Source organism: Daktulosphaira vitifoliae, unplaced genomic scaffold (assembly GCF_025091365.1).
Source record: "Daktulosphaira vitifoliae isolate Bord-2020 unplaced genomic scaffold, ASM2509136v1 Scaffold_1, whole genome shotgun sequence".
NCBI classification, from domain to species: Eukaryota; Metazoa; Arthropoda; class Insecta; order Hemiptera; family Phylloxeridae; genus Daktulosphaira; species Daktulosphaira vitifoliae.
Genome location: NW_026099572.1, coordinates 75,029,448 through 75,053,970, shown reverse-complemented (window position 1 = coordinate 75,053,970; position 24,523 = coordinate 75,029,448). Strand labels below are relative to the sequence as shown.

Here is a 24,523-nt window from a genome sequence, read left to right as displayed (position 1 = left end):
CGTACGGGAGATAATCGTTGAGTGTGCGCGGCGTATTATTCGACCAAAATTTATTGGAAAAAGGGTATCGCGTATACGGGCACGTACAATTTTCTAGTGTTGTTATTATTTTTCGACCGAGTGTGTGCGTGTGTGTGTGCGTGCGTGCGTGTGTCTCCATGTATACGTGATTTTTGTCGTTGTGAAAAATTTATTGTCGTTGTGTCGATTCCGGGATCTGAGAAAGGTGCGTCGTAACCTTTTGCCGTCCTAACCTCGTTTCGCCGTTCGTCCGTTTTCTCCCGTTATCGACGCTACAGCCGTGCGTACACTTGCGCGTGTAAACGACATCGCTGGCCATGTTCGAAGCCGGTGTCGCAGACGTATTTAAGTGTAGCAGATACAAAATATCATTGTTATAGTGTGTGATATATTAAGCATCTTTATAAGTTTTTATACATATACATATACATACATATATATATATATATATATATACCTATTGTAGAGTTACGTGTAGTTTTTAGTCATACGTATTATTGCATTTGTTGTTGTTAATAATGTACGCGTCGCGGTTATGTTCAATTTTTGGTTCGCCTAGCGCGAACGGCACGGGCATAACGTAGTGGCTGACTAGAAATATTATGTACGCTGGTGTTCACGGGTGGCGGCGGCGGGGTGTTGGCAAACGTTCTGCTGCCTGTGCCTTCTAACATGGCTGCTGCACACGCGGAAAATCAACCGAATAGCGACGTGAATAATCGCGACCAAGAAAGGCCACCACTGGACGTGCCTGGCTTCCAAAATGGCAGCCACGATCGCAGGACACCTATGAGCCTTCAGGCTCCTGAATCGCCCAAGAGTGGCAAGCAACAGCACCAGGTGCCTGTCAATCATCATAGTTATGAAAATATGACCGGAGGTGGTGCCGGTCCTGGTAATGGTAACGGAGGACCACAATATAATCGACCAGAACACGGTGATCAACCGTCGGTTGAAGGAGAATTACCTAAAGTTAATAATTTTGAACAGGGGCCACCTGACAAAGATGGTTATCCTCCACCTCCCCCTAGTGGTTTTAGAAATAACTTTGGTCATCATCCACCACTCAATGAACAGCACCATGTTAATAGCAACTCTGAGCCAAATAGCTTTAATCAATTCAGGCATGCATATTCTAAACCTATGATGCGTGTGCCGGGACCCCAAGGTGCAATGTTCCCCCAGCAACGGTACCATTTATCTGGTCAAAGTATATCGCAACCGACTGGACCTACTCCCACGCTCAACCAATTATTACAGTCATCCAATCCAGCAACTAGGTACCAAAATAACTATAATAATGAATACCAAAAACCTGATGGTCAACCTCCACCACCTCAAAATCAACAACATTATAATCAGAATTGGCCACCTCCGCCTCGACACAACATGCCACCTTATCCTCCTCAACATGGCATGCCTTATAGAAATGTACCTCCAGGAGTAAGTTAATTTTCCAAATTTTAATGATGAACTTTATATTATTTTCCATATTTTATAATAGCTAAAATATTTAATCTAGCATAGATAATTTAAATGAAAGAAAAAAAGATACATAGCAATGTGACTTAAATCATTTATATTTATTCATAACAACATCAAACTGTAATATTACATTTTTTTTCTTGCTTAACTTTTTACATTGATGTACAATTTGGATTTTTTAGTGTTTATTTATTAAAAATATTCAGCTTGAGGATCAAATTTAGAAGAAATTAATAAACTTTAGTTATTAAGCTGGAATTTCTGAGAAAGTAAGGAAGTGTAGGAAGTGTGAAATGTTAAGTGTGTTAATCATGTTAATTATACATACTAATTTTTTATTTATATACTGACTATAGTTTGATAAAAAAATTCACAGTTTGATTCAATTGGAATTGCTAAGGAGTATTGTTGAATTAACCGCAATGTATTTTTCTTTTAGTTCCAATGATCGAATAACATTTTTTTAGTATTATAAATTTTAGATTTCAGAACTTTCAGTTATTCTGAATTATTTTTCTTTGTTTATCATTTTCATTGGTTTGTTTTATATTTTCAAAACTTTTCCTTTAATTTAATTTTCTATCATCTACATTTATGCAATTTTATCCATTTGTCGATCATCAGCCATACTCTTAAACATTATTAATCTTAAGAACTGTTCATGTTTTCTATAGTTAGAAGTTTTATTAAATTATTTATATTAAAAAATCTTCGTTTTTATGAGACCATAATTTAATTTTAAATAAACATAGTAATGATAAATAATAATTTTTATGAATATAAAAATTGGAGAAATATAATAGAAGTATAAAATTGACGATATTAAGAGTATTTTTCAGGTATCATTTAATATTATTATTTTCAGTTTAATGTATTTTTTTTTCTTTTTCTTCACCTTTATCACATCTACTTGATGTGGACCATTTCAAGTTTAATGTATGTTTAAAAAGCAATGAACAAAATTGGATAATATAATATAATTTAATATTTTAGTGTTAAATTATTTTTGAGCTAATTAATTTTTTGAATAATTAACATAAATGTATTTTAAATCAGCATTTTAAAAATTAAAAAAAAAAATTGAAAAATGTATATACATAAAAATACAAAATTTGTAAAACATTGAGATTTTTTTAATTTTGCTATTAGTATTACATTAACACATTTTTTTTTTAATTGTGGCACTAAGTTAATTAATTTCTCTGCTGTATATTACTTACTATGTACAATCAGTGAAGAAAAATTAATTTAAATGATCTATTAAAATTCATTAATTAAGAGTAATTTTTATTTTATATATTATTTACTCTAAATATATCAAACAAATTATAAACCATAACTTTAAATGAAATATTTGCTAAAATATTGATATGTGAAATGGAAAATAAAACATTTTTGTTGTTTCAAGTTAACCCTATATGAAATTTAAATTTGATTGCTTTTAGTAATTTTTTATTTATTTATAATAAGAAACCTTAATTTCATCTTATAGAAAACTATAACTCTCCATTTATTATGTTTAAGTATATAATCTACCAACAATTATAACCTAATAATCAGATTGTGTATTACTTGTATGAAGAAATTTTAGTTGTGTGAATGGCCTAGTCCCTTAAAACCATTTATTAAAATTATTGTAAACGATATGTATAGTTAATTATTCATTTCATTTATGGACAGTAATATTTTATTAACTTGACATTTTTTTCCCCCAAAATAACTCATTGAAATTTTATTAAATTATAATTTACAAATTATATATACTAATAATTTAAGTAGGTAATTATGTGATTAAAACAATAGTAATGAATATCTTGATAAATTTACTTTTAATAATATTGTTATATTTTTTAAATAAGTATTGTAGTAGAACTAAATTTAAATTACTGTATTTCGATTAAATTTTCGAAATATTTAATTTAATCTCAACAATCATTTAAAATGTTTAAAAAAAAATATGTGTTTGCTTTATTTATGTTTCTAACCTATATGGTGTTTAAAAGGGTGGTTAAAAACAAGTACTAAAATATATGCATTGGACTAAGACATATAAGTTGTCCTTTCTGATTCTTTACTCTACTTAGTGTATGTTTTGAAGAAGTTTTTTAAAACGCGACTTAAAGCTACAAATTAACTATTTACTTTTCAAAAAAAAAAAAAAATTATTCTGTTTTTTTTATAAAAGTCATTATCATTTTGTTTTCTCTACAATGTAATATTTTTTTATTAATTAAAATTCTCAATTCCCCAAATGTATTTTGTTTGTCCAGCATTGCTGATATGAATTGGATAACTTAATTTTTCATTTTGATGCATTAGGTTATTTCTTTGGTAATCTATTTGGGGATAAATGTACTAAATAAATGTAATTTTATACTCAAATATTACACTCTTTTTCAATTTAAAATTAATAAAGTTTTAGCCTTTTTTATGATTTTCATAAATGAAATGGATTATTATTGTTTTTATTATAATAAAAACTTTGAAATATAGATATGAAAAATTTAGTATTATTAAATAGTTATGAATTTTATTAATTTCGATATTCTAATCATTCATTGGTGTTTTCTAAAAGTATATTTATTATTAAAAATAGAATTCGTTAAATATTTTAAGATATAACACTTTAATTTGCCCCTGTTGTAAAAATTATTATTTCGCATGGTTAATAATTACATCGGTAAGCAATTTCTGCTAGTCCAACTATAAGTATGATTATCGTCGTGTTGTATAATCCTGACTAAAACGTGCAAACAATGACTGTAATTGATTCATTCATATCCAAATCAATGGAATACATCAAAAAGTTTATTTTTGAACCCGTTTATCGCGATAAAAAGACGTAGGTCGTGCTTTAATTTGTCCCCGCCTTATCTACATCATATCGTTGTAGTGTTATGTAACTGTCTTGGGTTGTTTTCCTAGTCAATAATTATCAACTTGATTTGATTGATGATGTACGTAAACAACTTTTTGTCAGAAAAAAGGTTATTGTTATTAAGGTTTTTGTTATTATTTAGGGTTATGGTAATTGAATGTCACCGTCCGTTTTATATTTAATAATTGTTACTGTAATGAAGAATGTTTAAATGGTAGAATAGAGTATAGGATAATATTTTAAACTGCTAATCAATATTTAAAAAAGGACTCAACACGTGTTTTTTTTTTTTTATACGTTTCTCTACTATTTATTTTTCAATTCCTAGGGAATTTTATATCGAATCGTGTGCGTTTCTACATTTATTTGCAACACACGGGTTTGGCCGAGTCAAACTGGCTTCTTTACAACAACAGTAGAATTCACGTTGTCGTTTAGTTCCTAACCCGCGGCAGCTGCGTGTCGGGTTGGATAATATTATATTATATACTTAAAAAATATATATTTTATATATATACATATATATTTATATTCATAATATACAGCGCGCTTGTTGGACGCCACGCCCAGTGGCCCTGCCGTGTTGCCATGTTGTGTCTCGTTGCCGCACCACGTTATATAATGATACAATACTCGTTGGAATGGCAACTGCTGGCAGTAAAGAAAATCTTGTATTCGCTGTCGGCGGGGGCCCTAAAGTGCAACGTCAGACGTACGTCATGCAAGGATATTCTCTGGTTTCTTTTCAACACTTTTTTTTTAGTCTACTGAATGAAATCATTTTTCTGGACTACAATGTAATCACCTCATATTTATATACTCGGTGTTGAGCTCCATTTATCAGTAATCTAATTTGCATCTTGAGCAATAACTCAGTGGTGATATTCAAACAGAATCCGACACATATTCAATGCAAAACGCCTTTTTAATGTGTAGACCCCAAATTTGTATATTCACCAATGACCATTGAAACGTTGCGAAAAATTTCAATGAAATATTTTCTGTTGTTATTTATTGACTGAAATCGCGTATAATACGGTTCAATGTACACATTAATATTGTGTATTGATTTGGATAAAATTTCATTTCGTGTTATATCTCTTAATTTTTCTCATAAATTGCTGTTCCCTGTTTGTTGTAACATAATCTTAGGCAATATTATCACGAGGTATTTGTCTTTTAGGACTTTATAATGATATCTTATGTTTAAATATGCCAGGTTAGCATTTGGTAGGTAATTTTATCACTTTGCATTACTTATGCGTACACTAAGATGCGGTCATTTATTATATGCGTGAGCATATTTTATTGTCTTGAGAGTGAATAGACAAACTTATCGAAATACTTTCAGAGAATTCCTATATCACTATGTTATGTATACTGTCATTCCTAATGAACCGATTTGTGTTAATTTACTTTTGATAGCTGATTGATAGTTTAGGAAAATTGGTTTGAAAATATTTGTTCGCTGTAATTATAAAATTAGAGACATTGCTGTATGTGTGCAATTGATTATTTTAACTATCGGCATTTATCTGGAATGCTTTATTTTGTTCAACTACAGCAATTAAATTAATGTTACACTTTGTATTTGTCAATTAATGATAGGTATGCGCGTATATATTTCTAATTGTTGATATAATCATCTCGTGATGTACCATTAATTATTAATTATAATTTATATAGTGCTGTTAACTCTTTTTAAGTTCCCTGGCGTGTCTAAAGTATTACTTTTAAAATTGTTTGAAATGTTCGGGACTTAATTCCAAAAATTAAAACAATACTATTTTTATTACATAATTATAATATTATTATTAATATTCGAGTATAATTTTTGAAATGATTTTCTTATGTGTGTTCAATTCAATACTCATCTTTGAAATGCTTTAATATTGCTTACCGTGACTTTTATCGGTCACTTGTAATTTCTTATTTACTTTGGTGTTATGAAATAGCTTCGGTGCGTATAAAATTTTTCGGCTACTCGTATTGAAATTATTAAACTTATGAAGACAATTTCGTTGTTCAGTTTAGCTTGGCCGGCGCCTTCAGTGTACTCTCTTTGTGTTATTTTTAATTACTAGAAAACGAACTCGTTCTTGTTCGTTGTAAGACAATATTGTTATTGTTGTATTAGATTTTCGATTCCGCACGACTACCGGAAATGTACGATAAATTCTCGCGTATCTATCATTCGTGTTGATATTATCTGCTGAGAGGTTTATTAACCCAGATTACACAGTAATGGATTTGTTTATAATTGCGACAAGCAGTAACGGTGGCACGCATGCATTATATTATTATTATTATTATTATTTTACTCGACGCCCATGGCCTTACTCAACACACATACGTTAGAATTAAACACGCGTCACGTCGCCCGAAATAATATGAGGAGCCCCCACGCGTTTTATTTGTACGTTTATTGTAAGATGTTTGTTTTAAACGAATCATAATCTGTTGACCGTGTGTGTCGCATCCATATGTCGTTTTTTTTTATTTTGCTGTCGACGCGATCGAGGACTTATCCTAGTGTCGGTATCTTTGGCGAATATCTTTGGATATAATAATTATTGCTTATTACCTTTAGTAATAGGTTTTATTTAAGGTTTTAATATCGTCTGTTTTCAAGTAAAAACAAAGAATATATCGGAAACATGTTTAGGTAATTTTATTTAAGTACGCCCTCAATTGCACAAACGGATTTCTTAAAACGTTGTATTTCAAGTAAATCTACTGTCTGTGATTTTGGTTTATTTATCATGGGGGTTTCTTTTTATTTATGTTCAAATTTTTTGAAACAGTAAATATTCAGAAAGCGTTATTTTTCATCTCAATATTTTAGTAATCAGAAAATGAATTTAGATAAATCATGTTATTATAGTTTGATAGCCAACATCAAGGGTTGTAATTATCTGACTTATTTTTATTTAAACACAACTAATAAGAAATAAAAAAATAACTAGTTTTATTATAAATATCTATAAATTATAATTTTGAAATGTATTATTTGTATATAATATATACAAATAATAAAAATGTATATTATGCATTTTTTTAAATTAAAATAATTGAAAAAACTGGTTATTTAACATAAAAAGACAATTGCATAGAGTGTAAAATGTTCGTAAATTTTTTTCCGAAATTTTCAATAATCGTTTATACATCTACACATGTTAATTTTACCGTTTATTTTAAAAATTATAAAATCGTGTGTTAAATACATATTCAATTCGAGTAGGTTTTGTTTTTATTGAAAAACTGTTGCTTTATGTTATTGATTATCTTTCCTATTATCGATCGGTTAAAAAAAAATCAGAACGCTGGTGGCGGTAGCAATTGAATGGTAAATAAATTGAGCAATTTATGAGCAACAAATGGTCGAAACAAAAAATATGTAATTATTTTATTGTTAGGTAATAATTATCCAGTTAACGGTAGTCAATGTGTGTACCACGTGGTCTGTTTTTTTATAAACGCGTTAAGCGCCGCACGTCTATTGTATTTTATTGTGTAACATAATATTATACTAAACGTGTGCTGTGCTGCTATTACATGTCATTAATTATTATTTCACGTTGGACCTATTTGGGGTCACCTTTTCCGCATCGTCTAGTAGTAGTTTCGTGGCGACGACGTGTTTGCGATTCATGAATGAAATAACGTCATTATCATCCCGGTCAAAATCCCACGGTTTCCGAGTTTCGTCATTTTACAACCCTTAAGCGTTATCCTCGACCCGCTGCGATCGATGTGTTTTCTTCCCCTTGCCCTCTCCAACACTACACAAACAAACTATAACGCCGACCTCCTTCTTCGCTTTACCCCGTCTACGAGTAAAACTCGTAGCACGCATCGCGGAAAACTTTTTTAACACCGCCCGCCGCCACTCGTCCTATGACACCGACGCCACATACCTGGCACGCACCAAATCCTTTTTGTTTTCCTTTTTCGGTACAACCCGTTTCCGATGGTCTGTTGACCCCAAAAACTGTCAAGGTCACTAGATTTCTTCGATTCCATTTCGTGCATGTCAAAAGTGTAATATGATCTGTTTGTTCTCAGGCCAACCCGAGAGGACCGACTCCGCCACCATCTCCGGGCCATCCGGCGCACTATCCTCCGCCGCCTTCGTCGCCCACCGGATACCAACAACATCATAGGGTACCACCGCTTCATCATCAGTATCCTCCTGGCCCCCCTGGACCATCGCCGCTGACCCCCCAACAACAACAACAACAGCCGCCGCAGCAGCAACAGGTAATCTATTAAGTCAACCCGCTGGTAGATAGTGATGTTGCGCTTTTATGACGTTCATTGTGAAAACACAGTGCAGTACTAATGTGTTTTATCTTCGGTAACTGGCCAAGTGTACAGATGTGTCTGGATGAGGCGCAACTAAAACTAGTGTAGCGGTTGTCATCATAGCGGTTACAATCACAATAAATAATAATAATACGGTCAAGATTAATAGCGTTTCCGGGTGATTTATAAATAAATATTACCGCTGTTTACGAGCAAACGTCATTGACCTGTGCGTTATAGTTTTATGTCGCCCGACAGACTTCAAATAGAATGGTCGCGTACGCGCCGCCTGGCGTGTGATTGATGGGCGGACGGGTAGCGGTACGGCATTATCACTCGCACAGCTGATCCTCTACTTGCCGCATTCCCATTGTGTGTAGTCGCCGCCACCCAATCACGACCTTGACTTCCGTAAAATGTTTTCCGCCGGCTCCGAATAATAATAATATACATCACATAGCAAACGATTCAATATCTTGAAACCCTCGGGATCTACTTTCGTTTTCTTCCGACAACCCAACGGGCTGTGCATAAAAATGTTTTTTTTCTCTTGCGTTGGCTTGAACGATAATGACATCTTGGGTTATTAACCTCGTTGTTATTGGTTATTATTTTACAGACTCCTTATGGAAACTACCCTAATCAGCAACAGCAGCAGCAAGGACCGCCACCGAATGACCGACAGCAACAACCGCAGATACCGCCTCAACCGCATGCCAGCGGTCCGGGACCGACAGCTTCAGCGAGTCCACCAGCTTCGCAAAATGTCCAACATCCATCTCCTCCTCCGCAGCTGCAGCCACCGCCACAACAACAACAGCCACTACCACCACATCAGTCACCGCCTCAGGCTCACCCGGTAAGTTAAAAGTGCAAAAAAAAAAAAACTCAACAAATTCATTACAATTGAATAAAATATGAAGTTCGAAAAAAATATAGTCGATCTATTAAAATTTTAAACTATTACCACCAATTGAATTAGTAGTTGTATTACAACTACCTGTCATAAATAATTATTTGATTTTTTTTAATTATATTTTTCATGGAAACACCTTATTGATGATAATAAAGAATTTTATGTAAATAAATATTATATTTCATATAATACATATTTTACTCATTTAGAAAGGACTTTATTAATATATGGTAAAATTTTTTACTATAATATTCTGACTAAGGAAATCGTGATAAACAGTGCGAATTAGTTTTCATTTATCCATATTACGTAGATATTATTTTAATTATAATTGAAGGTATTTGAAGTTTAGTTTAATTTGCGATGCTGAATTTATTTTCAATAATTATAAAAAATGATAGATTAACAATTTTTCTTAACTTATAAAAGTTAAGGTATGTTTGGAATTATATTTTGATTTGCGGTTTTAAAATGAAAGTTATATAAGTAGTATATTTATAATTGATTGTTGATTTAATAAGAAGTAAAAGTGAAATAAAAATCATATGCTATATTACTAAAAATACTTATTTTAAACACAGGTAAAACCCAAAAATATTTATTTAAGTTCAATGGAATGGTATAGTGACTTAATTTTAAATTTATACGTTCAAGATTTATCTAAGTGTTGGGTGGGTTTTACAAATGTACTATTCTCATTTGGCGTTGTCAAAAGGTGATTTCAAATATAATATTTTTAATTATTACCGTTAGAATTAGTTTTCAATCTGGAATAAAACTATTTACATAAGATTTATTACTTGAAGGCTAAAAAATTGTCCTTTCTATTTGAAACTATTCACATGTGTCTATTGTATAAATAAGATTTTAACCATTTAACGTATTATTGTACATTTTTTAATGATTATTTTAATGTAGCTATTAAATTGGATGATCAAATTATTGTTTTTAAGTACACAAAAAACAATTTATCTTTAAAATGAATCGTCTCTTTAGAAAACTATAAAAAATTGTATTATTTATTTTAACTCAACAGGTGTGAACTTTTTTTACCTGCAGTTGTTTTTTATTACTTTTAATTTTAATTTCATAGAGCCGTAAATGTGTTTCTTTAATATTCTGAATTTTTGTTCTACTTGGGTGAAACTAGAATAATACAATAAAAAATCTTTTTTGCTACATTGCGCATAAAATGTTATTACTTCGAATTGTTCAAACTTCAAACGATAATAATATCAATTTGTTATTAGTTTAAATGAAATTAACATTTTATTTCTTTAATTTTCCAGATCTCTGTTCATTTATTTCGTATAGCGTTGGTCGATCTAGAGAAATAATTATTTATTTCAATTGGAAAATAATTGGGGACAAATAATTTTTTTTTGTGTGGGATAGGGTTGCATGTGTAGCGAAAAACAGTTAGAATTAGTGAAAAACAAAACGCGGTATTTTCAATGCGTAAGCGAGAATCCGGTTCTGGTCGTACGAGAAGAACGAGAGAATTAATAAAAATAACATAATTGCTGTTGTAAGGCGACGGCGGCAAATTTATGTTACAGTGTATATCGGTTGGGTGCACACACACATAATATATGTATTTGTATTATGTATAAAAAGAGGCATGGGCTGTGTGTGCTATTACTTAAGATATATATATATATATGTATGTATGTATGTATCTCGTTTTGGTGGATATCGTGCGTTACTACAGAGAATGAGTATTCACGGCTCGGTCGGCGGTTTGACCGACTCCCGAGCATCCATTATTTGTGCCGTTTCCCCAATGCTCCTCCGCTACGTCCCGCTTACTCAACGTTGCTAGCAGCAGTGCACACTCAACTCGAGTTCCAGTCCTTGTCGCCCCTGCCCCTCACTTCACTACTGGCTGTAACGACTCGTTGTTTATTATACCGGCCGCCGTCGCTGCTGCTTGTCTCCGTTCGTGTATATTGCGCCCGCGCGACAAGGGGCCGGGCCAAAGCGGTGCCGGCATCACCAGAGTGTGGACGGGCTTTGACCAAGTGCGGGTATAACGTTGAATAGTGGGGAACAGAAAATGTAGATGGAAGGGGACTTTGTTCGGCTGCCTGGTCGCGACGGCGGATAAGCAAGCAGGCAGGCGCGCGTTTCACCTCGCATCCTTCGCCACTTGGGATGATGACGCCTCGACGTTGCCGCCCGTTAACGCAGGCAACTGAAATTTCGATTTTTTCGTGCGCGACTGTCCCCCTACTCCTATGGTTGTGTATTTTCTCTTATTCACTCGCACATTATGAGACGGGTTGGCAACACTGCAACAACGGTCGTGTTAATATTTGGACGTGTGAAACTGTCGTTGATGTAATTTGCATCTTAAGCAAATATGAACGAAGTCTTAACTAAAGTTGCGAACAGTTCATAAGCTGCCTAAAATTTGTTTTATCTGGCAAGATTTCTCCCTATTATGTATATATGTAAAATTTTTCCTTCACAATTTTATTCAGCTCTATTACTGTTTTAAAATTATTGTGTTTCGTACGTTGCTATTGAAGGGTTAGTAGTTTGAATAGTAAATTGTTACTTTATTCGAAACTTGCACTATTATATTTTATATAAACTCGACTGTAAATACTATCGTTTTACAAAATGCTTCTCTAGTCCGATCAAACATTAATCTTTTTAAGTAATTTTGTAGTGGATAGTTTTCGCAAAATAAACTTTTCTAGCGTAACAGATCTTCATCTATCGAATAGTATATTGATTTGGCGATATGGTAAAAATAACAATTACATCCCGTAGTAGGCCCGTAATGAATTTAGCATATTATATATTTTATTATAATTGCCGTGAGGATCTTTACTATGATTTTTAAAATATTAATTTATTATTAAATAACTAAACCAATTAAATATAATCCAAACGTATGTATATATATTTTAGTCATAGAATTTCAGTATGATAATTGATAAACTTTATTTATTAATATATATTTAGGAAATTAATTTTAATATTTAAAAAAATATTTAAGATTTTTTTTTTTTTGAGTGTCCGTTTTATTTAATTCAGTTATACGGGTCTTCGAAATTGATAGTTCCATTTATAAGTTATAGAAATTTATTAGACATTATTTCCTGTTTTTAAATTGAGGTTTAAAATTGAAACTGGGTTTCTTAAAAATTAAATCGATTTTTAGTTTTTTTTTTTTTACATAGCTTTGCGGGCTCAATTTCGGAAAAATTCCAAAGACTTAAATACATTTAAAAAAAGTATAATTCCCTATTGTAAATTAAAATATTATTATATCTTCATTATACATGTGTTTTGATTTACTAAGTTATATTTTAATTATATATTCTAGGGGTGTGAGTGTGCAAATACTAAATGATTGCGATAAAAAAAAAAAAAAAAAAAGAATTTTTAAAAATAATCTTAATTTTTTTTGTTTCATTTTACATAATTATTCCTTTATTTTTCATATTTTCAATATTTATTATTTAACATTGTAATCAATTTTTACATAATTTTTGGATATCATTCAATGTTTTTTTATAGAAAATTTTGTTATGCCTATGACAGTATTCCGTATTTGAAAATTTTGGAAATGTGGAGACTCAAAAATAAAAGTTTTGCTAGTTTATATTAACTTATACTATAAAATATGTATAATACAAAAAAAAGAAATATGTATTATTAAAATTAATTTAGTGCAAAATATTCAGAGCATGCGAGGCAATTTGTATTTTATTTATTTTGTGTTGATTATTAATCTGCTCAGTGAACATGCTAAGAGCAATTTTAAAAAGTAGAATTTTTAATTATATCATTTATCCTAAAAAAAATTTTTTTTATTTATTTAATATTTAAATAATTAAATATGAAATTATTTCATTTCACAGCAGTAGATTTGATTCATTTTGTGAGTAATGAATTTTTAGTTGTTTAAAAATCGATATAAGTTCAATGTTAATTTGTCTGTTAGACTAACAAGTGCGTTTTATATGAACAATGTCAACCAATATTTGTTTAAATTCGTAAAAGGTTCTGATAAATTGTAATTTTAATGTTAATAATATTCTGTGTAATGAATATTCTTTTCTTCAATATGACCTAAAAGTTTTTATTAGACATGTAATAAACATTTATTCTCTAATTGACATTCATACAATTTTTAAATCAACTGAAAAAATACTCTGAGTTTTATTGAACGTAAAAATCAGTTAAATTCTATTATAATGTACTAATGCATACGTAATTTTTGCATGTTCTACTTAGCTTTGAATGCTCTACATCTACTATTGTTGCCATATGACGTTTTGAAACGGTTGTTCTTGACAATCTAATAGTTAAAGCACTTTCATTTTCCGTTGTTTTCACTGCTAAAAATGTACAGCAATTGATAAGTCTTGAAAGGTCATGGTCGTTTTTTGACCCCATTTCATTGACAAAAAAATACATTATTTATATATATATATATATATATATACATATAATAATACTAATAGTAAGGACGTCTTTGATGCTTTATATTCCCAAGATGTATTGAACAACCTATTTGATTTATATTATTGGAAACTGGTAATGATGTTAAAATAAGTGGTGCAGTTTTGCTCTGCTTATGTTATGAATGGCGTCACACGTGCCTACTACCCGCCGTTTTACCCATCCGCTCTCCCCATATCATCTGTCGTCTTTGAGTATTTATGTGTACGCGTTTTATACACGTATGTATTGTAAAATAACGTGCTCCTCTTCCCGTCCTGTCTTTCCTCTTTCTGCTCTCCCGAAAGGTCCTAACCCTCCGTGTCTTTTCAACAACTTTGTGTTGTTACCCCTCTTTCTATCGTTATTGCCATATCCCACTATCCCATGCTCTCTTTTCCAATTACCGCAATGTAGTAGGAATACCTTTTATGTATATATTGTGGCATCGTGTTTCCTCTTTCTCTGCTCTTCCTCATTCCGTCTCTTGCTTGTATTTTTCTGGGCTAGACAGTAGGTCTTTCCCAGACTTCCATATGTTTTATTGACCTAATCCTCTACTTCACTTTGTCCATCGTGTGATCCTTATGCATCTTTTTTACAAGGAAAGACCTGTTGATTCTATTTGTGTGTATTTAGATGTATAAATCTACGTGTTTCTATTGTATGACTTAAAAGTGAATTGTTCTCCTCCAGGATTTAACGAGTCAGAATAGTAACGATAGTAATTGTGGCGGCGGTACAGGCAATGGTGGAACCCCTTTACGACCGTCACCATCACCCACAGGATCTAGTGGATCGCGGTCTATGTCACCTGCTGTTACAGCGTCTGGTGGTCAACCACAGCAACAACAAAACATTCCAATGCCGCCTAGGCCTCCTAGTAGCCAGCAGCAACCAGATCCTGGACAAGTCGCACAGGGTAGTAATAATCGAATGAGTCACTCACCTATGGGTCCTCAACAAGGATATCAACAACAACCATCACCTCAATCTCAGGGTAGCATGCCTTCGCATATGACATCTTCTTCGCCAGGAGGGCCAGGGAATCCATATAAAATGTCTGGTCCTAACCCTTATGGTCCTCCACCTCCAGTCACTTCACATGGTGGATATCCAACACAGCAACCACCACCACAACCAATGGGAGCTTATCCCCAACAGCCTCCTCCTGGTAAAATTTTTAATTTTCTGCTTACGCTCCTCCATAAATTTAAATATACTGATTTTTATTTTTTTGGCATAAAGGTAATTATGGTGCTAGACCTGGTTTACCTTATCAAGGGTATCCACCATCTAGTAATGGTCCACCTCAACAGCAGTACTCTCCAAGAGGTATGCCTATGCATCATGGACCACCACATCAATTTCCACCTTATCAGGTAATATTTTAATAAATTTCATGAGCTTTTTAATTCAAAGCATTTTTTTTCATCTTTTTTACTAATAAAATTTATTATAATATAAATCAAATTTTTATTACTAACAGAATATTTGTCTTATACTTTCTTAAACCTAAAATTAAAGAAAAATGTATTAATATTAAATAAATAAATAAATAAACAAATATATATATGTATATATAATACATTTTTAAATATAATCTGAATTCATTTTAATATCAAATATATTTTTATTTAAATTAAAGTATTTTCTTCATTAATTACCACTAAAGTTCAAGACTCAAAGACTGCATTCATAAAATTTGCTTGGACAAAGACCTCAAACAGGGGCAAGGAGCAATTGCCCTCTGGGACGCGCTATGTTTAATGTAATCTGATTTGTAAAATTATCTTTGAACCGTTGGCCTCCCAGTCCACCCCTGTGCTTAAACTGCTTTTAAGATATCTAAATCAGTGAAAATTTATCATAGACAAATACAATATCACAACATTTATATTTTTTGTTTTAAGGGGAAGTGAAATCACCATATAACTAAATTCCTAATTAATATACATTGATTAGGGATAAGAAAAACAATTTTTTTTTTTTTTTCATACGCTTTTACTAACCATTTAGAGCTATAGCGGCCTCCCCCAAAGGAGAAGGTTTCTTAACCATTTATACTCTGAGACGAGTTGTTAGTCCGTCGTCGGAGAGTGGGATGGTGGTTCCAATTACAAAACTGATCTCTCGTTCGGCAAATAAAGCCGCCCTTGATCGAGTTTCGAACCTGAGGTAGTCCGCGTCAAGCACTACCGCATTACCTACCGACTCGGCCACATCGTCCTATAAGAAAAACAATCTAAATTATTTATATACATTATATTTTATTTGATGTACTCAGGATGATTAAAATAAATTTTATAAATTCTTAAAGTCTCAGACTCATCCATGAACAATTGCTAAAAAATTACTATGATAATATTAATTAAAAGATCACCCTACCTACCTAATTGTGTCTTAATCGTAATTTTTTACAACAGTGTGCCTGTTTTTTTTTTTTGAAGATTATATGTAAAAAAAAATTTTATCATTCCTTCACTATGTTAATATTCTCACCTGAAGGATTGAGTTTTTACAACTACTAGTATTATCCTTACTGAGCTATGATATATAGGTATTAAATTTCTATTGGTTTGTTATCATAGCTGTACACCTCTATGATTATTATAACAATTAATAATTATTTATTAATTATTAATGAATAATTATAATATTTACTTACTCATTATAACAAATATAGTATGTTGTCTTAACGTAGGTGATTAGTGCCATTGTTCATGAAAACTGTTTTTTTGAAGCTTTTTATTGACCATTTGCTCAAATAATTATTTAAAAATATGTTTGCTTAGTTTTCGATTTGTACTTGCTTTTTGTGACACTTTTATGCTTTACAGGGTTGGCCTGGCAGTTGTCCGCCACAAGCACCACCATTAAATAATAGTCACCTTAGTGGGCTTTCACAACCACTCACACCAACCAAAGTACCTCCTCCTTCTTCTTCCCCACAATTGCACCAACCTCCACCACCACAACAACAGCAGCAATCACTACCACCACAACAACAGCCACCACCATCTTCACAACAGCACCAGCTCCAACAATCACCAGCTCAGCATCCTTCTCCTGCACAATCACCATTACATCATCATCATCCTTCTCATCACCCACCACCAGGACCTCATATGCACCCTCATGCACATCAAATGCATCCAATGCAGCAGCAAGGTGCTTCACCTGGGCCACCACCACCTGTATCACCTGGTCCTAGACCCCATACACCACCTCATCCACACTATCTTAAACAGCATTTGCAGGTGAACATAATATCTAACACAATGTTTTTGACTGATAAAATTGAAACATTAGCTTGTTTAACTAAAAATATTTTTTATGTATGAACATTTATATTATAATTTAAAATTTTAGCAGCAACATAAAATGCCTCCTGGAGGTTACCAAGGGTCTGGCTCTGTACCACCCAGTCCTGGTTCAGGAAATTACTGCAATTCATTATCTCCTCATAGTATGGGTCCACCGGCACCAGTTCCTCCTACAATGGCACCACCAAATGTTTCAATGATGTCTGTTGATCATGAAGGTCAACAACCAAATCTTAGTGGTGCTGTAACATCAGTTGTTACCACTGGACCTGATGGTACTGCTATTGATGACGCAAGTCAACAATCAACTTTATCTAATGCTTCAGCTGGTATGTTAAATCTTATTCAATGTTAATAGTTCAAAAATAATTTATTTTACATTTTTTTACAGCATCTGGAGATGATTCCAGTTGTACAACACCTAAAAGGAAAGAAAATCTTAGTGGTAATGTTATGTATCAACAAGGTATAGGTGGAATAATGGGACCTCCTTGTTCACCAGCTCATGATGAATATTCTAATCCCGAATCAATGCCTCCAGCATGGTCTAGAGGACCTCCAACTCATAGTCCAGTATTTAATAGTCATATGGCTCAAAATGATCATATGTACCGACCAAAGGTATATTTTATAATTAAACAATTTTAAAGTTTAAATTTTTATAAAGTTATGTAAAATAGAAATTTTTTACACATGAAAAATACAAAAATGTGTATTGTTAGGTATCTTTATATGTTTTATTGGTTATTTTAGAAACATGATAGCTTAAGTAAGCTATATGAAATGGATGATAATCCTGAACGTCGAATTTGGTTGGATAAATTATTGCAATTCATGGAAGAAAGAGGAACTCCAATCTCAACATGTCCTACAATTTCTAAAAATCCCCTTGACCTATTCCGGTTGTACATTTATGTTAAAGAACGAGGAGGATTCATGGAAGTATGCAAGGTGCAGTCACAAGTTATTATTTTAAATTTTTGTTTCTTTATCTATTTATAAATGTGCTCATCATTTTAAAATTAATTTTTCTCTCTTTTAGGTAACAAAAAATAAAATTTGGAAGGATGTTGCTGGTCTTTTAGGTATAGGTGCTTCATCTAGTGCTGCATATACTCTGAGAAAACATTATACTAAAAATTTATTACCTTATGAATGCCATTTTGACCGTGGTGGTATAGACCCAGTACCTATTATTAATCAAATAGAATCATCTACTAAAAAGAAAAGTTCCAAGGCAACATCTGTTCCTTCTCCTGGTAAGTATCTTGCTCAACACTATTGTGTTGATTAATTTAAATTCAACGAATAAGTACAATTAGGTTCTGCAGGATCTAATTCTCAAGATTCTTTACCATCTGCACCAACTTCTCAAGGACCTGGACATGTAGATAATTATCCAGGTTATGGTGGTTATGGAGTACCTCAAGATTATAATTCTCCTCAAAGACCTCCACACCCCTCTCATGGTAAGTTTTTTAACATTAGTACTTTTCATATTCTACATTAGATAATTTAAAGTATATTTATTTCAAAATGAAAAAAATAAAAATATTAGTAATGATTAATACTAGAAATGTATTCATTTTTAGATATATTTAAGTTCACATAATTTTACATAACATTGCGTTCTAATTAATAATGAACATTTTCAGTATAATATATGTTTTACATTACTACTGAGAAATCTTAATTTCTCTGTTGAATTTAGATAGGAAGTTCTTTGTGGGTAATAATATTTGGCTATAATATATATATTTATCTCTATATTATCATTAACTTCTATATTACCCTAAAAATTCAATAAAAATAACATTTCATTAATTGACCTCATAACCATCAATATCAATATTATAACAATATAATAATCTCCTTTTAAATTGAAAATTAATTAATAATGTTGCTTTAATAATTTTTGCATTTCTAAAATGTTTCATTTATTTTTTAGTTTTGTTATCAGGAGTCTTTAATAATAATTAAAAATGGTTGTTTATACTGCAATAATATTGTAAAATCTCGGTTTTTGTTAGTTTTCAGGATGATCAAAAAATATTTTAATTATAAGTATTTTAATACAAGATGTCATTTTATTTTCATGATTTATTGCAGGAATGTGCCTGAAAAAAAATTGTGTTCAGAAACATTTATCAATATTGATGAATTTGTATTTGTCATAATATTTTCTCTTTAATAAAAATGTTATTTATTTATTTTTATTACTTAGATCTTTTTTGATTAAAAATTGTAATTTTAGTTAAAGGTACCTTTTAAGTTTCATGATTTAAAAATGAAGTTCAACAAAATAATTAGATAAAATGTTCATTTTTGATGAAACATTCTTGATTCTAAAGCAAAAATATAATCATAATATGACCATATGATTGCAACACTATTAAAGTGATATTATTTTTATAGTATTGCCAATTCTTAAATGAAATAATTTTTATGTAAACTAAAATTTTTATTATAATAACAAATTGATTTAATAATAGATGTTCTTTATAAAGCTTTTGCAGTTAATAGTTGTTTTATTTATAGCTCATTGTATTTGTTATAATCTAACACTGATAAGATAACAAAATGACTGGGAATATATTGATAGTATTGTTATTTCAGTCACATGTTGTAGTAATATAGACAAAATTATTTCAGAAATATATTTTACTAGTTTTTTTATTTTCATATTTTATGGCATATATATATATTATACTTTAATTATTGACACTAAGTTAAATTTTATGAACATTTTAAATATTTTTTGTGTAACAAGTAACATTGAAATATGCGTTACAGTAATTTTTATTATTGTGAATTATCATATATACCTGATATATTAGGAATGCAAGGAAACTATCAAGTACCAGGTGGTTACAACCAATACCCAAACAGCAATGATCAATTTAGTCAACATTATCCACCAGCTAATGCTCCCATTAGTTACCCAAGTGGACCTGTAAGGCCAGCACTATATCCTCCTTACTCAAATGAAGCAGAAAGGTATGCACTAATCTTATTTGAGATTGTTAGAAATTTTTATCATATTTATGTATTGCTCATTAATTTATTGTAGGAGTTATGGAAGCTCCATACCCCCACAAGGACCACCTAATGTTCCTCCTTCTCAAGGTCCAGGAAATGGGCCAGACCCTTATGGTCGTGGTCCTTTACCAACTGGTTATCAAGCACCTACCAGATTTCCAGGACCACCACCACCAAGTTCTACGCCAACTACAGTAAATCCAACCCAAGGAGTATCGGTTACTACTCCTGGTGGTTATCCACCTGCTGGCCAACCACCCCAAGGAGACTATTATCGTCAAGAGCCTGCAGTAATATTCTATAATTTGTATATAAATTAAATTTCCTTTTAAATTAAAATTTTTTTTATTATTATAGAGTCCAGGTTACCCACCTCAAAGTAATGCAACAGGCGCATATTCTGGTAAAGGGATGCCACCACCACAACCACGTCGACATCCTGATTTTGCTAAAGATCAAGCTGGTCCACCTCAACCTGCTGGTTATCCTGGTTATAGCTCTCAACAGCGTCCAATGTATCCAGGTCCTGGTCCAGGCCCAGGCCCAGGTCCAGGTAAATTCAGTTAAATTTGAAATTCACATTTTAAATAGTTATATTTCTATTTTTATTGCAGGTTGGTCTGGCACACCTAATGCTGTAAATCAATATCCTAGACCTGGTTATCCACCTGTGTCACAACCTCCACAGAATTGGTCACAAGGTCCACCACGGGCTTTGCCACCGACACATTTAGGACAACCTCCTCAATGGGATCAGCATAGATATCCACCTCAAGGACAACCTTTTGCTAATCAACAGGTTAGCTTTATAGATATTTTTTGCTTATTACTGAATTAACTTCATCAACAACTTAGTTATTATTATATTATTTTATTATCTTATGACCTAAATTAACTGTATATTTTATAGAACCATTGGGGCTCTTTATCTCAAGGTCAAATTAGAATGCCAAGACACGGTTATCGTCCAGATGGTAATAAACCATATGGACCTCATAGTCCAATGGCACCACCTCATATTAAGGTAACATTTAACACAACCTACTTTTGATATTGATATCATAACTCTATGTTATTTCTTCAGATTATTTGTTTCTTTTCAAGTTAAATTTGACAAAAAAACGTATATCAAATGTTAGTTATTTGTCATATAAATAATTTATCTTGAATTTTTTTTGATATCATAATTCAGCTTAAGTTAAACATTAATGAAAAATAAGTTAACTCTTTTATTGAACATTATTTAAAAAGAATATTTCGTTGGCTTATTTTTTATTTTTTATAACTTATGTTTGTTAGTGTATAAATAATTTTATTAATCATTTTTAGTCTGGAATGCCTGGCCAACAAATGTTTCAAGGTAGTAGCTTACTGAAACGAGATGTAATATTTCCTCCAGAAAGTGTTGAGTCAGTAACTCCGATTTTGTACAAACGTCGCCGCATGACACGTCAAGATGTTGCACCTGTAGATGCTTGGCGTTTAATGATGTCTTTACGTTCCGGTCTTTTAGCAGAATCCACTTGGGCCTTAGATGTTCTTAATATTTTATTATTTGATGATACATCCATTCCATATTTTGGGCTCTCTCATATGCCTGGTTTATTAGATGTATTATTGGAACATTTCCGTCAATCATTAGTGGATATGCTAGAGACAGATATAAGATCCTATTGTTGGTATGAAAAATCAAAAGTTTTGGAAGAAGAACCTGAAATTGGTATTGTAGACAGTATTAATGCATCTGAAAAAGCTTATTTTCCTGATCCTACTACAACTCTTCAACGACCAATAAAATGTTCTGCTACTGTAGATGGTTCTAAAGAACCATTTATTAAGAATGGCAAGAGACCTTGGGATATTGTTGACAATTATGATATGGGCTACAATATTGCAGAAACTAATACGAGTTTTTTGGTACCATGTTTTCGATCGGAATTTGGATTAGTGCCCTTTGTTAAACTATTGAAAGGCAAAAAAGTGAAATTAGAAGAAAATTCGGAAATTGAAAAACCATCTATTAAAGAGATAAAAGTAGAAGACAAAGAAGAATTAGATAATAAGGAACCTGTACATAATAATGTAGATAAAATTGTAAATATTAAAAATTTAAATATTTGTGATCCTATGGGAGTTTTACAACGTAAAAGTATATCTGAATATGAAGACGAGTGCTATTCCAAAGATGAGTCGAGTCTTTCGCTTATATCTGATAGTCAAGATACTATTGGTAAAAGATGTGTGTGCATATCAAATATATTAAGGAATTTGACTTTTGTACCTGGTAATGAAATGGAGTTTTCCAAGAGTGGTCCGTATCTTGGTCTTGTTGGTAAACTGTTGTTAACCCATCATGAACATCCTCTACGATCATCCAAAACCAGAAATTATGATAAAGCAGATGATGATACAGAATTATTGTTTAACTGTACTACAACAACTGATGCTGATACAATTGAACCAGGCAATGATACTAAATGGTGGTGGGAGTATTTAGATGTTGTTCGAGAAAATTTATTAGTTTCTTTAGCTAATATTGCTGGTTATGTAGATTTAAGCACATTTAATGAAGATGTATCTCGTCCCATTTTAGATGGGCTTTTACATTGGGCAATATGTCCTGCAGCAGCTGGTCAAGATCCTTTTCCTACAGCTCCATTATCCCCCCAACGGCTGGCTCTAGAGTGTTTGTGCAAACTTTGTGTAACTGATAATAATGTGGATTTGGTTATAGCTACTCCGCCATTTTCCCGTTTAGAAAAACTAGCAAATGTACTCACACGTTTGTTATGCAGAACTGAAGAACAAGTGAGTTCAAAAAAAAAAAAAAAATTACACTATTATGTAATTAATTACTAAATTTATTTTTAGGTTTTACGAGAATTTGCAGTCAACCTATTGCATTATTTAGCTGCTGCTGATAGCAGTATGGCTCGTACAATTGCTCTTCAAAGCCCTTGTGTATCGCTTTTAGTAGCTTTTATTGAACAGACCGAACAAAATGCACTTAGTGTTGTAAATACACATGGCCTAAATGCATTGCGTGACAATCCAGATTCCATGGGTACCAGCTTAGATATGCTAAGAAGAGCTGCTCGAATATTATTATTACTATCAAGACATCCAGATAATAGAACATTATTTCTTCAACAAGAGCAGAGGCTACTGTCTCTAGTCATGAGTCAAATTCTTGACCAGCAAGTAGCAGCAATTATATCTCGTGTTTTATTTCAATGTTCTAGAAATACACCGTCTCCTTTCACTCAACAGTAAATCAACTTAAATATAGTCCCATAATAATAATTCTTCCACATTTATTCTTTTTGCTCTTATTTTTGGCTAAAAATTAATATTTCAAATTTATTAAGATAGCTAACACTATTTTATGCAAGTTTTTTTTCTCTGGGAATTTTTTTCAATGATTGACAAAGTAAAATTATATATTTAATCCTTAGACAAATCAAACAAAGAGACTGACCGTGTGATTGTTTTTAGAATTTTTTCATGCTAATCAATAATGTTAAATCCTTTATTATTGAGGTTTTGTTAATATTTTTATTATTATAGCATAAACATAACATTTTCTGCATTAAACATTGTGTAAATAGTGAACACATTATTTCATGTATATAATATCCCAAATAAATTTTGTGGGGGTTACTATGATTTAGTCAAACTGATACTTAAAAATTGTAACATTGATTTTTATTTATTATTATTTTACTTTTGTAATATTTCAGATAATATTTTATACTTTGTACTATGTATATAATGTGTAATAATAATAATAATTAACAATGTTATAAGTGCGTTTATTTTTATTTATTTTTTAATTTTTCTCAACCTGAAAAATGTTAAGTTGCCTCAAATGAATTGTAAGTAGACTAAAATTTATATAATCTTTTACAATTAGCTGTAATAATAATTATTATTTTATTATACATAATATATATATATATATANTATATTTTTTTTTTTTTTTTTACAAAAGAAACAAAATTCTGTTTGTTTAGAGATCCAATATTTATATGTTTTTGTGTTTATTACAAAATTAATGAACACTATGTAGATAATAATTTCGCGTGAATATTTTGT

General features: G+C 31.5%; 1 protein-coding gene across 6 annotated transcripts; it reads left to right on the top strand.

Moving 5' to 3' along the window:
* On the top strand, window positions 1-24,406 carry LOC126893694 (trithorax group protein osa-like). Of its 6 annotated transcripts, none has more exons than XM_050664116.1 (18): window positions 1-1,464; window positions 8,450-8,644; window positions 9,309-9,548; window positions 14,760-15,237; window positions 15,312-15,445; window positions 16,904-17,323; window positions 17,439-17,718; window positions 17,781-18,010; window positions 18,143-18,352; window positions 18,432-18,648; window positions 18,712-18,858; window positions 20,227-20,386; window positions 20,460-20,718; window positions 20,786-20,981; window positions 21,043-21,227; window positions 21,339-21,452; window positions 21,758-23,236; window positions 23,300-24,406. In XM_050664116.1, the coding sequence occupies exons 1-18, from the start codon at window positions 694-696 to the stop codon at window positions 23,699-23,701; spliced, it is 6,117 nt and encodes a 2,038-aa protein (XP_050520073.1). In that variant the 5' UTR covers window positions 1-693; the 3' UTR covers window positions 23,702-24,406. The 6 variants fall into 6 exon arrangements, with proteins under 6 accessions (XP_050520073.1, XP_050520077.1, XP_050520075.1 ...); XM_050664118.1 differs by having other exon boundaries at window positions 2-1,464; window positions 17,436-17,718; window positions 18,143-18,340; XM_050664117.1 differs by having other exon boundaries at window positions 2-1,464; window positions 17,436-17,718; window positions 18,721-18,858.
* The last annotated feature ends 117 nt before the right edge of the window (window positions 24,407-24,523 follow it).

Bases quoted from the DNA above. Each gene is read 5' to 3' on its own strand.
- LOC126893694 (XM_050664114.1), top strand. From the start codon at position 694: ATGGCTGCTGCACACGCGGAAAATCAACCGAATAGCGACGTGAATAAT. The intron at 15,238-15,311 runs GTAAAATTTTTA...TTTGGCATAAAG, and splicing joins TCCCCAACAGCCTCCTCCTG to GTAATTATGGTGCTAGACCT. The intron at 15,446-16,903 runs GTAATATTTTAA...TATGCTTTACAG, and splicing joins ATCAATTTCCACCTTATCAG to GGTTGGCCTGGCAGTTGTCC.